This window comes from Amia ocellicauda, chromosome 20, assembly GCF_036373705.1.
Source record: "Amia ocellicauda isolate fAmiCal2 chromosome 20, fAmiCal2.hap1, whole genome shotgun sequence".
In the NCBI taxonomy this organism is placed as follows: domain Eukaryota; kingdom Metazoa; phylum Chordata; class Actinopteri; order Amiiformes; family Amiidae; genus Amia; species Amia ocellicauda.
Window position 1 is genome coordinate 9,807,522 of NC_089869.1, and position 13,359 is coordinate 9,820,880.

The following is a 13,359-nucleotide window of genomic DNA, read 5'->3' on the forward strand; positions in this document are numbered from 1 at the left end:
CCTCATCTTTGCAAAAAAACACTTCAGGAAACCCTGCAGGAAGTTGTAGATACAGAGGAAAAACATACAAGAAGCTGTATTTTCATCCCAATGAATTCTAAAATATGTATTGTTTGACCAGGCACTATGCATTGACCAGCCACACTGTCAGAACATTTATGTATCACATGTGAAGTATATCAAATTATTTTACGGAAAGCATTAACATCTGATTGTACTGCCTTTACTTTGAAACCCTGTTGAAAAAGAAATCGATGCTGTACTTATTACAGATTAAATCGGCATGGTGTCAGCACTTTCTCAGCCATAATTGCCCACCCATGAGGACAACCTGCCATATTCAAACTGCTGCCATTTTTGGGAACCACAGTCTGACGAAACAACAGTGCCGAGATCGGAGGACGTTTCTTTCCATCGCGTTTGACACCTTTCTGTCACACTGACAGCAGAACAATTCCACAATCTGCAGTTGTAACTCAAGAGCACCCGTAAGAGTATCGGAGCTGTCAGTTTAAATGTGAATTAACATTATTTGCACTCCGTTTAATCAAATGAGGACGCAGTCGGCCTGAACCGGGTTGGGTTGCGCAGCCGTTTCATTATTTAATCACAGATGTCTTCCACTGTTTATTAGAAGACTGTGTGTGCCTAGGCTTTTATTGATTTTTAAAAGCCTTTAATCACATTCTCTCGCTGATTATATATTTTATTAAACACAATGTCAAACATTTAGATATATATGGCACAGAAAAAAGTTCATTTGTTTTATTGGCAAGCAGATATAATCATTAATTAATGATAAATTGATTTCTAACACCTTGTGTGTTTTTATTTTAATTTTAAATTTTAATTGTTTTCATAAGGTATGCATTGTCTCCGGCAGACCAGTACATGGTAGTGCTGTCGTATCCTAATTACTGAAGGTGCTTTATAATGGAGCTGTTCTGTATCGAATTGTTAACTTGTGTCTCTGTTCACGGCCCACACATTTAACCAGTCCAGTATGTGAAGATGGGTGAAAGGAAGTCATCTGATTGTTTAGCTGTGATATAACCTGGAGCAAAATACTTGGAAGAAAAACTATTTATCTGATGGCAAAATGTAGGGCTCACAAGATAATTATAATCAAAGAGTTTGTACTTTGAACGATAGGACAGATTATGTATAATATTTTGGTTACAACAATAATATCAGAAAGACTGTACCACGTCATTGGTTTAAAATGGCAAATGAGTCTTCTTTATACAGAGATAGTCAGTCTGTTGTGAAATGTAAACAATTTGGGCTAAATCTATTTGTACAGTTATAAAATATAAAAGTAAGCCTGAACATGTAGGTCTAATGAGGTAATTCATTTTGTAGTTAAAAACTTTAATGCAAATGAATGAACTCCACTGATGTATGAATAGTTATTGAAGCTCCCCAGCTGGGCCTAATTCGGTCCACCTCCAAAGTCCCTGATATAAATGTAGTAATGATGAAAGTAGCTCATTCCCTGGGCATCAGGTTTGCTCTAGTAAATGTATCTGATCACTTCTTCCTTTAATGTTAATGTTAATGTTTAATGTCAAAGCTGCTTGCCATGGATCTCGGAGGTTTCTTGCTACATTAATTACATTACTGAAAAATAATGTTTTGCACCACTTTTCAGTAAATATAATTTTGCTATGAATTCAAAAGTATCTGTGCATATATAAAAATATAATTAAAGCAATATATCCTTTTGAAATCCTGTATATTTTGAAAATAATATAACTCACCTTAATCTCTATGGGTCAATACTATATGAATTTGAATTCATTTGACCCTGTGACTGGAATACTGGAATTAAAGTTTGTATCATTGTACCATATTGCCTACATACAACAATATTTTTCAGGTAGTTTCTATTTACATAACTTTACAACTGCCATTGCAAACCAGTAATACAGCATTCTTTTCAGCATCAGTGGTTCAGCTCTTATTTTCCCACCAGTCTAATATAACACGCCTTATCGGTGCAGTGTCTTAAAGGGTTTTGTCGTAACTTTACATTTTCAGACTTTGGTGTAATGATAAATGTGCTTTTTTTCACAATATCATTTGAACTTTGTGCAGAGAATGCTCTTTTTATATTTCCTGTCTGTGATTACACAGGCGATCTGTACCTCTGCCAATGTTTGGGGGGGACTCCGATTTGATTGGTATTCATTCTTCTTCCTTGGCCGCTTCACTGTTCTGAAACTCGCATCAAGATTTAATGTGAGGCCTGACAGAAAGTGATTACAAAGCAGCCTGCCATTTAGATATTGTTTATGTGGTGGCCAAATACAGAGATTTGGAGTTGCATAACAGTCAGTTGTTGTCTTGTAGAAGCAGCATTAGTTTGATGCATGTTAGTCTCTTTTTGTCTTCGTCTTGTCTTCCATTGGCATCTTTAAATCCTATGTGAAATAAATATATATATTTTAATGTTGAATAATCTGCTGTGACTATACCATGTGTGAGTCAGCAGTAATGAGGATAATTCTGGTACAGCTTGTTTACTGCTTAAGGAAAATTAATATGTTTTACCATTGGGTCTAGATGTATTCTGTCTTTTTAAATTACATTACTTAGGATGTCTTCTTTTTTCTTCAACTGATTACATCCCCTTCCCACCTGAATGTTTTAAAATCTGTTAACGCCCATCAAAACAATAGGCACCCAAACTCTACACCAAACATAGTGTAAGTGTAAAGCAAGCTGTAATATTGGGAGCCAGGCTACTGATCTTGGCTGGAGGCCCATGGGGTTGGACCAAAGTGACATTGGTAGTCCAGTGGGTCAGCATGTTTAAGATATAGTAGACTGACAGAGCAGACCATTACTCAGCAATCCTTAGTGTTTGGCTTCTGAGAACAGGAGGAAATTGTCCAAGATGTATTTGTGCATTATGACATGACAGCTTGACATTTTTCATAGCTGTATTGTGCACTTAATGAACTTGGAAAATAAATTCAGACAATGAAGAGCTATCATTATGCTAGGCGCCATTGCTTTGAGTACTTTGTCAATAATTAAATGTTTAAATCATTTTTTGTTAATTGGTTTACTGGAATATATAGGCTATATGACATATTTATAAAACAATGCTCATTTTATCTGTCTTAGTAAAGCTTAAATAGAAGCAGATATTTTTTTATTTAGCAATGGTCTTTTGAAGGACTTTCACAATAGCATTTCGCCGCTGAAGATGTTTTACTAAAACAACTATTCATTAACATGGTTTTAGTTTGAGTAACTGGAGTGGCAGTATGAAGGTTAAATGACTTTGTTCCATGTCTGAAACTCACACAGTTGACAGATGTGCATTTAAAATGTGAAGCATAAAAAGAAAAAGAATATCTAATAAAAACCTGGGGACTCGATGAAAATTACAATATCACAATATCTGGAGGGACCACAGGCTCAATCGAGATGCAGGTCTAGGTAAAGGATATTTGTTGCTTGTGTCCTGACCAGCATTCTCATCTAGTTTCTCATTACCTCCTAATCCCTGGCCTCTTCCTCATTCCCTGGTGTGGTGCCTATAACTTGAAGAGCAGCACACAATGTAGCTCCTATTACAATTGTGAGAGAGGGACAGTTCATCTTGCTGTAATGAGAGGATGTCCTTGGAGCCCTGAGGAAGGGCAACCAATCAATAACCAGAGTGACTTGAGCTCTGCTCTACTTGCAGACAGCCCAGAGCTCTCCGTCTCTCTGCATTTTCTCTCCCGAGCTTCCTTCCAGAGGTTGCTCTAGCAGCACATTTATTTATCTTTTCTCTTCTGTGCATCTGTTTTGCTCAGTAGTAATTCAGTAATGAATTTTTTATAACCTCTTCTTAGCGTCTGCTTCTGTCAGTCTACAGTCTCTGCACAGTCACTCTGTGGCCCCAGGTTCTGTGGTGATGTACTTTACATTGAGTTGTCTAGGTCATAGGTTATAACCGTGGTGACCAATCAGGGCCAGGATCTTTCTATTTCATCCTATAATGTGCCTTCATCCACCAGGCATGATGAGAAAAAGAGAACCATTGACTGTGATTGATATTTAAGTTTTAATTCAGAGAATCAGAATTTTTAAGAGGATGCATTACATTTTTTAGTAGTTTTATTTAATGGGCTAATGTTGTCTTCTTGTGATGTTCTCCTAAAGGTGCTGTGATCCTTCATTTCTCTAAGTGTCTCTTCAAGGTGTCACAGTGCTGTTGAAGTAGTGATGTGCACATTCCTATACATTGCTTCTGGGCCTAGTTAACAGTAACAGCAATAAATTGGACACTCAATTCCCTATACTGAGTCAGTGCCCAGTAAAAAGACACCTTCTTTATATGCATTTGTTTTCTCAGTGAATCCTCAGTGATACAACTTGTCAGCACAATTGATGCTCCTCAGGGACCGCTGTAAGCAGAGGTTCAGTAAATGCGAGTGCAATAATGCAAGACTGTAGCTGTCAGTTTCTCTGAGGTCTTTTACAAAACCAGTCCTTTAGCAACATTTATTGTGCCCTTTTGCCATTGTTTTTTATCATAAGGACTGGTATTCTTTTGACACTCTGCTGATTAACATCATTTTCCTTGTCAAACTTTATTTCATACCACTGCTGTATAAAATGGTGAGCAATGCTATCAATTAAAAAAGTGAGACAAGGCTACTCGGCTCATCCTGCTTATTCGGTTTCAAGTAGATTAATGATCCCAAAGTCTCGTAAAGCCTTTTTTTTTTTCCTTTCTGTCTAGAGGATCCCAGTAATATTTTATTTCACAACTTAGTGTAGCAGCAAAATTGGTGCCATATTTCTGTAGCAACTGCCTGAATAAATATGAACCAAAAATCTCTTGCTTTCAGAGGCACAGTTTACTGTCTTTGGGGGCCTGTATATACAGTGAGGGGAAAAAAGTATTTGATCCCCTAACTGATTTTGTACGTTTGCCCACTGACAAAGAAATGATCGGTCTATAATTTTAATGGTAGGTGTATTTTAACAGTGAGAGACAGAATAACAACAAAAAAAAACAGAAAAACGCATTTCAAAAAAGTTATACATTGATTTGCATGTTAATGAGGGAAATAAGTATTTGACCCCTTCGACTTAGTACTTGGTGGCACAACCCTTGTTGGCAATCACAGAGGTCAGACGTTTCTTGTAGTTGGCCACCAGGTTTGCACACATCTCAGGAGGGATTTTGTGCCACTCCTCTTTGCAGATCCTCTCCAAGTCATTAAGGTTTCGAGGCTGACGTTTGGCAACTCAAACCTTCAGCTCCCTCCACAGATTTTCTATGGGATTAAGGTCTGGAGACTGGCTAGGCCACTCCAGGACCTTAATGTGCTTCTTGTTGAGCCACTCCTTTGATGCCTTGGCTGTGTGTTTTGGGTCATTGTCATGCTGGAATACCTATCCACGACCCATTTTCAATGCCGTGGCTGAGGGAAGGAGGTTCTCACCCAAGATTTGACGGTACATGGCCCCGTCCATCGTCCCTTTGATGCGGTGCAGTTGTCCTGTCCCCTTAGCAGAAAAACACCCCCAAAGCATAATGTTTCCACCTCCATGTTTGACGGTGGGGATGGTGTTCTTGGGGTCATTCCTCCTCCTCCAAACACGGCGAGTTGAGTTGATGCCAAAGAGCTTGATTTTGGTCTCATCTGACCACAACACTTTCACCCAGTTCTCCTCTGAATCATTCAGATGTTCATTGGCAAACTTCAGACGGGCCTGTACATGTGCTTTCTTGAGCAGGGGGACCTTGCGGGCGCTGCAGGATTTCAGTCCTTCACGGCATAGTGTGTTACCAATTGTTTTCTTGGTGACTATGGTCCCAGCTGCCTTGAGATCATTAACAAGATCCTCCCGTGTAGTTCTGGGCTGATTTCTCACCGTTCTCATGATCATTGAAACTCCACGAGGTGAGATATTGCATGGAGCCCCAGACCGAGGGAGACTGACAGTTATTTTGTGTTTCTTCCATTTGCGAATAATCGCACCAACTGTTGTCACCTTCTCACCAAGCTGCTTGGCGATGGTCTTGTAGCCCATTCCAGCCGTGTGTAGGTCTACAATCTTGTCCCTGACATCCTTGGACAGCTCTTTGGTCTTGGCCATGGTGGAGAGTTTGGAATCTGATTGATTGATTGCTTCTGTGGACAGGTGTCTTTTATACAGGTAACGAGATTAGGAGCTCTCCCTTTAAGAGAGTGCTCCTAATCTCAGCTCGTTACCTGTATAAAAGACATCTGGGAGCCAGAACTCTTGCTGATTGATAGGGGATCAAATACTTTTTTCCCTCACTGTAGTTGTTGTCTGTCCTCTAAATGATAAAAAGCAAAAACTGAATTTTTGTGCAGGTTCTTCTGGGAGATGTCTGAATTCAACTGAATGTCCCTCTTATTTGTGCTTTAGCTACAGACCTTCTGCTGGCCTGGAACCCAATTTGCCTTGGTCTGGTGGAGGGAGTCATTGGAAAGATTCAGCTTCATACAGGTAAGACTCGCCTAATTATTTCTCACCCAAGGCTTACATGAAAGAAACTGAATCATTAAAATTATTGTTATGATGATTTTAATATCTTTACTATTTTTATGTAGTTTTGCCATAAAAGACATCAATGAAATTGTAACCTATGAGGAAAAGATGTAAGATTTAACATCTGATTTTACAAATCTGTAGAATCAACAAAATTAACAGTTGTCCATTCCTAACCTGTGCACTTTGTATATGTATTTATTTTAATAGTATTACAGCCTAGTGTTTGGAAATGAATAAAAATGTAGGTAAGGTTCTTATTTTATGGGTATAACTTCAGTGCAAAGTAAGCTGCTCTGAAATCATGTGAAATGGGCCTTGTTAAAATTAATTATTTTTATTGTAATTAAATTATTTGATTTTAAAATCCAGATTTATGATGTGCACTTCAGCAGGAGTCACGATGACATTTCTAGGGAGGAAGCGCTACAGTGCCACTACAAGAAATTAAGCTAATTGCTTCTTTTGATCCGTGAATTTACATATTGCAGAGTGCATGCAGTCATTGGCTCTACTCTGTTTTCCACGATAATCTTAAAATTGAATAATTGTATTGTAATTGAATAATTATCATTGCCAAGGTGAATTATTAAAAATTCAGCCATTGCTCTCTCGTAGCACATTGCCTGAAGCACTTTTGTAATTTTGCTGACAATGTCCTTGACACTTCTCCAACACGTATTACCTCTGTTCAGGTTATGGTCTTTTGGTTTTTGAAGAGTAGGGTGTTTGCGGAGTTACGGTCTGTGTTATTTTAGTTCTATGCAGCACATTTGATTTAATGTAGTGTGTTTCTCTAATAATGATTTGCATAAAGAGAAGAATGCTCACAAAAAAACACTGTAAGACAGCTGAGCAGTAAACAATTGGGAATATGTATCAGTTATGACATACAGTCACACTGAGACACAGAACTTCCTTGAGGGGCTTTCAGCTTAACAACTGGTATTGCTATTTAACTATGGACTTGCTGAAGCTCTAGGGTTTGTGTACCGCTCTTTCTCTGACATTGTCTTATTTCAGTATATAGACAATATTACTGTGGAAGAATAAATCCAGAGTAATGTCATTCATACCAACTTGGTTTGACATTTCATTCATAGTCTGTCCTCATTAAGATGGGTTGAAGAATTTTTGTCATAGTTTTGTCACCAGCCTTATAAATGGCAGTAAGCCGACAAGGTATTTTTGCTGGAATAGTTAAAGATCATAGCAAATTATATTGTAAGCGTAAATAATAACGGTGGTGTATAGAGCAGGTAGGAAATTAGATAACCGGAACCGGATTTCAATCTCTTCTTGATGATTGGAAATTATTTGACCAGATGAAAGGCAGTTTATCCAGCTGTGGTGCAAGACTATTGTTGACAATCTGGCAGCCTCAGAAAATACAGATAGTACAGGGGCCTACAATAAACACGTTTAGCTGTACAATTGGGAACATTAAAGGAAATTTATATAGAGATTTTGTTTTTAACCTGATTTTGCTGGGGGCAGGGAGGAGTGCGGATCATTTTGGGAAACAAGATTAAGTAGCTGCCAAGCTTGAGCCAGACAAGGATCCATGCTTGGCATTCATTACACTTAACCTTTTGCCAAAATGTAATTTCTGTGACAAAGACGTACATTGCACTTTCTGTCTTTGAGAATATTAGAACTGACATGAGCACAAATAACGAAAGAGGAAACTCGGTGGAAACAAATTGAGCAGAGTGGACAGTGAGTAAAGCTGTCAACAGTTTGCTAGTTTTAAATGTTGAGTCTACTCTTGTTCTAGCTATGATTAGTGATGAGATTAAGATATCCCGTTTAGCCTGACCATGTCCACATGAGTTTTATTTATGGTGTTATGTCGGTGTTTGAGACGCGTGAGTTTTATGAGAGTTTGTGAAAATTCCAGTGTGAGGAGCTGTCAGCCCCCTGCAATCGCAACTGAAAGGCCCTAAATTACACACATAGGGGCCCTTCAAACAGTAGTATTTTGGTGAAAATTACAACCCTGTCCTTACTGTCAAAATCAATCAATAGTTTAAACATTGGTTAAAGAACTAGAAAAAGTATTAATGGCTTCATGTTATAAGAGGATGATTCTGATCTAGATAGATCAGATAGAATACACAATTTTCAGCTTGTCTGATTTTATGTCAGTCATAGGGCTCCAGCTGAGAGGCAAATGCATGAAAAAATATTGTCATTAACTTTTTCAAAAATATCCTTAAAATCATTACTTAACTCTGATATTCACATGTCACTATCATTGTTCTGAGCTTATCTGCTATTACACGCTATACAATTTTGAACTTGTGCTCGCAGCATGAATCTTAAACCACAAAAAGGTGAACTAAAATGTCCATTCACTATGGCAGTCCATGATAGTTTTCACCGTTGGCCCCCTTTCATTTCATTGATGCGTATAGCACCAATAGAAAAGGAGAAATGGCTTTTAAGGATGCGTTTGCTTGTCTACAGTTCTTCGAGGTCAGTGTGTGGCTACAGTGTTGATGTCATTGATGCGAGACTGACACCCTTCCTCATTTGGTACTGCAGAAATCACACTGAAACTAAAAAAAAATTATGTTTATCTTGGGTGCAGGAAATGGGGAAGCACAATTGGTATATGAAGCAAGTCTGAAGCCACAAACTTTTATTCAAAGAAACGAAAAAACAATCGGTACTGCATTCACTGAACTGGTGCACAAGTCTGGAAATAAACGTGTGATGTTTAGGACTAAGTAATTTAGTGGTCTAATAACTTGTCACGGAAAGATAAATGCCTGATTTGAACTCGATGGTGTTTAGGCAATTTCCTCTGTGTTGAATGCCTTCATTGAATTTGCATTTTTATTTGTTAGTGCCGTGGAGCCGATGCGTCTTGCTGGCAGGAAATCCCAAAGGCTGACTGCAATAAAAAAAATGGAAAAGATAAATCGATTATGCATGGGCTTTTGCACAGTATATTGCAAAGCTAAAGCTATCTCAAGGCTGTGTGTATCTAGGCTATATACTGTAAAGTATTGATGATTACATTGTGCAAACAATTCACAACCAAAACAAATCTTTTACCTTGTGTTACAGGATCCTTTGTGGTCAAATGAGACTTGTTTGTATAGGTTGGCTTTGCTACTGTGAATCATCAGAGATGCGAATGTTGTAAGGGACTATTGTAGTATTCCTTTCCTGATTAATGTGAAAGCCAGCCTGCCATGACAATGTAAATGCTTTAGTTCTTTTGCTGTTTTTTTTCATTTTGTGCTTCTGATGGGTGTCATTATATATTTTGATAATTTGCTCATAGGCATAATTATCATATATATATCATAAGGTATAATTTTCCTACAGACCCAAAGCAGAATTTACAACCCCATTTTAGTTGTTCTTGAACTATTCCAATGCCATAAAAGACTTGTTTACTCCTTTAACATATATAATGTAATGTGATTTTGAGGGTTTGGGTTTGAGGCTATTATTGATTCTTGAAAACAAAGAGGAAAACTAAAACTGCAGTAATTATCAGACTTAACTCAGTTTCAACTGTTGTGGTTTGATTTGCTTACCATTTCAGATAACTTTCATTCATACCTAAAGTACTAAGTCTTCATACAGGCTATCCAAAAACATTTATTTGCATTAATATTGTTCTTGGAGGCTTTCATTGTGGCATTTACTCATTTTAATGTATTATTATTATTATGTTTTGTGAGATACAATCTTTTTTTATATCCATCAGTTTCAGTACAGATAGTATCCTTAATTCCAACCTTGCATTCATCCAGGGAAAGTTTGTGTCTGTGTAGGCAGTGATTTAAACAAACCCTCTTAAGAAATCAGTGCTATTAACATAAACACTATTTCTCACTTATACTTCTCAGTTTGTCAGTTGCTTTTGAAAATGGTCATAACAAATGTTATACTGGTTGGAAGGTGAAGCTGTTATGCTGTCAGATGTGACTCAAGCAGGAGATGGTACACAGAAATATGCTGACTAAGTGTTGGAATACCTTGTGTGGTTTATATTTGAGTGTGCTGTATGTGTGCTATATGCTTTGCAAGTAGCTTTGATGCATTTCTAAAGGGGATATGCAGTTATAATTTCATCATACCTCATGCTCATTATATATGGGCACACATTCAGACTGATTCCTGTGTTACATTTCTTGGAGCCATACTCGCTAAAATGAATTTGCTCCAGAAGAAAGGTATATTCTATACTGTCATTCACATTGCCTGAATTATTTAACACACATCTAACTACACTTTCCATAGTGGGAGGATCAGAATAATGTCAATTAGCAAACCTTAAAAAGTGTCCCTCTCTGTGAGTCACTTTACTTAATTATGAGTAGACTTCTTTTCACAGAAGTAATTATACATGCAAAAATATAATCTTTCAATTTTCTTATTGAAAAGGATGTTTTTGCCTAGGTCTAGGATATTTGTGTGCATTCTGAGATCTATTTTTGTCCCACTTAAATTGGGCAGACTCATGCAAAGAAACAAAAATAAATGGAATAAACACTTTCATAGAAATGAGGGGGAAATAATGAATCACACATTTTTATATTGGTTTTAAATAACCTATCAATGGCAGTTAAAAGTTTCATGATAAATTTAAGAATTTCACCTTCTTATTAATTTGGTCAGTACAGATTGAAGAGACTGCCCATTCAAAATTTGAAAATATAATCCATTTGCTTGATTGCAAATTAAATTCTCAATCTCTACATCAAAGGCAAAAATGCAGCCAGGTTGTTATGGCAACAATAACCATGAATCGGAATGAAATTTGTACAAATAAGTCACAAAATTAACAAATGTCATAATAGCTGTTTGAATTTCCCCAATATCGAATTCAGTCTTGTCCAGCCCATAATGCATCTTAGTTTTTAGTTTGGAAGAATACAGTTTATTTGTTCAACCAGAATTGCACACTTAAACAATACAAATATGATGTGGCAGAAATGTACAGAAAAACTGAAAATATTCACTTTGACAGTAACAACTATAGGAACATAACCACACCTATGCCAATGGTTTTTGTTGTACGTCTCGATTAAAATATGATCAATAAACAGATGGTGTAGCGGATGGGCCTATAAACTTAACCCCCTGTCTCGTTCAGAGTGACAGTGGGAGATGATAAACTGACATATCTGAAGAATGAGATCAGCCATGTAGTCCAATGTCACTCACAAATAATGTCCATTGAATGTAGATGAGGAGAGCTCGCTGTAGCCTGGGTTTCTCCTGATTCTGACATCATTAATAAAGTTGATGGAGTTGCAGTATGAAAGCTTATATTTTGGTGGAAGCTCATCATTGCTGATCAACTGACTGCTGCCTGCTCTCTCAGGGAGATTGGAAGTCAAGATTATTATGTTTTTTGTAAGGGGATACAAAATTAGATCTGTTTTGCAGAATAAAAACAAATGCAGTCATCTGAACTTTTAGAGTGATTAAATAATGCTTCCTCGCCTAAAGAATAGTTTGCTTCCCCACGGGTTATATACAGCGTACAACAGTATTGTCAAATAGAGTTGATAGAAAAAAAGAATCGGGAGATATTTAAAATTTGTTTCTCTTCTTCTCCCGACATCTAGGGATTTCAGTGATGTGCAAAGACGCATCCTGGACTTCCTTTGAAATAGTTTTGCCGTAATTGGGTCCTGTGGGTCCACTTAGAGGGACTTCACTGACTCATCGACTACTTGCATGAACAAGTCTATTTCACAGACCTGCGTTCCTTCGTAAAGGCTGCCTTTGACTGATGACAGTATTAGCATAATGAGAAAATGAAAACTAAAGGCAGAGTTGTACAGGTTGGCTCAGGAGAGAGATTTCCGAGTTTTTGTTTTTGTTTCGACTGTCGTGTTCGAATTCAAATACTGCTCTGTCAATTAATCATTTTTATTTTCCTAATGTAATACATTACCCAAGTGAGTCCTGGTTTTGGGGAAAGCAGTGCTGTGGTTTGTGTAGGTCTCTTTACTTCCCCACCTGCTCACAACAGGGGAACAATGCTAAATTGATTCAAGTAAGTACTTCAGAGTTGCAGAGGAACAAAATGTGGAAGAAATTGGCCCTCCAGGTCCAGGTTTCCCCACCACTGTGCTAAACTAACAATTTTCATATAGTAGGGTAAATTACAAGAAGCTTATACATTTTCAATAAACTAAAAGTTCCAAGCAAGGATGAGAGAGAATAGATTATACTAAACATAGATGTTGATTTAATTTTGCATGTTATAAAAAATAAGGTGGTTAATTATTTTCAGTTTATTTTTCATGTGAAAACAATTTTTTATTAACCTATTTTGTTGATTATCATATATGGGAACTTCTACTGGCCTAGTGTCTTAATCTATGATAATTTTGTTCAAATGGTGCAGCTCAGGAAGTGAACACAGTGTACAGTGTATGTCCCCTGGGGATGATAAAAATAAAAAAGACATCATGAAAACATGTGACCTTGAATGTTCGCCTGTGGTAAATCTACTGCATGTTATTTTTTATGCTGATGTAAAAAAAGATCTTAATTTTAGTCCATATATTCTACTTTTACTGTGTTTTTTGTAACATTGGTTTTAATGCATGAATGTCCTGTATCTGTATCTCGGCTACTCAGTCCAACCAGTCAGCTTATTCTGGATGACCTATTTTTCAAAGCTTCAATATCAGGAACTGAATAAAATCATACATACTGTGAGTTGGCATCTGACCATCTGTTCATCTATAATTAGAATGGGCTCAAATTTAAAAAGTTAGAAATGATATACCCCCACCCCTCTTGACTTTGGTTGGGTGCTGCTCCGTTTTCTTGATCTGTCTACAA

General features: G+C 37.2%; 1 protein-coding gene across 2 annotated transcripts in view; it reads left to right on the forward strand.

Annotated features, from left to right (window-relative positions):
* inpp5f (inositol polyphosphate-5-phosphatase F) overlaps positions 1 to 13,359 on the forward strand; it is a 61,597-nt gene that overhangs the window by 13,195 nt on the left and 35,043 nt on the right. For both annotated transcript variants that reach the window (XM_066693801.1, XM_066693802.1), the window contains exon 2: positions 6,409 to 6,489. In XM_066693801.1, coding sequence (XP_066549898.1) covers positions 6,409 to 6,489 — 81 coding nt within the window. The remainder of the gene's footprint in view (positions 1 to 6,408; positions 6,490 to 13,359) is intronic.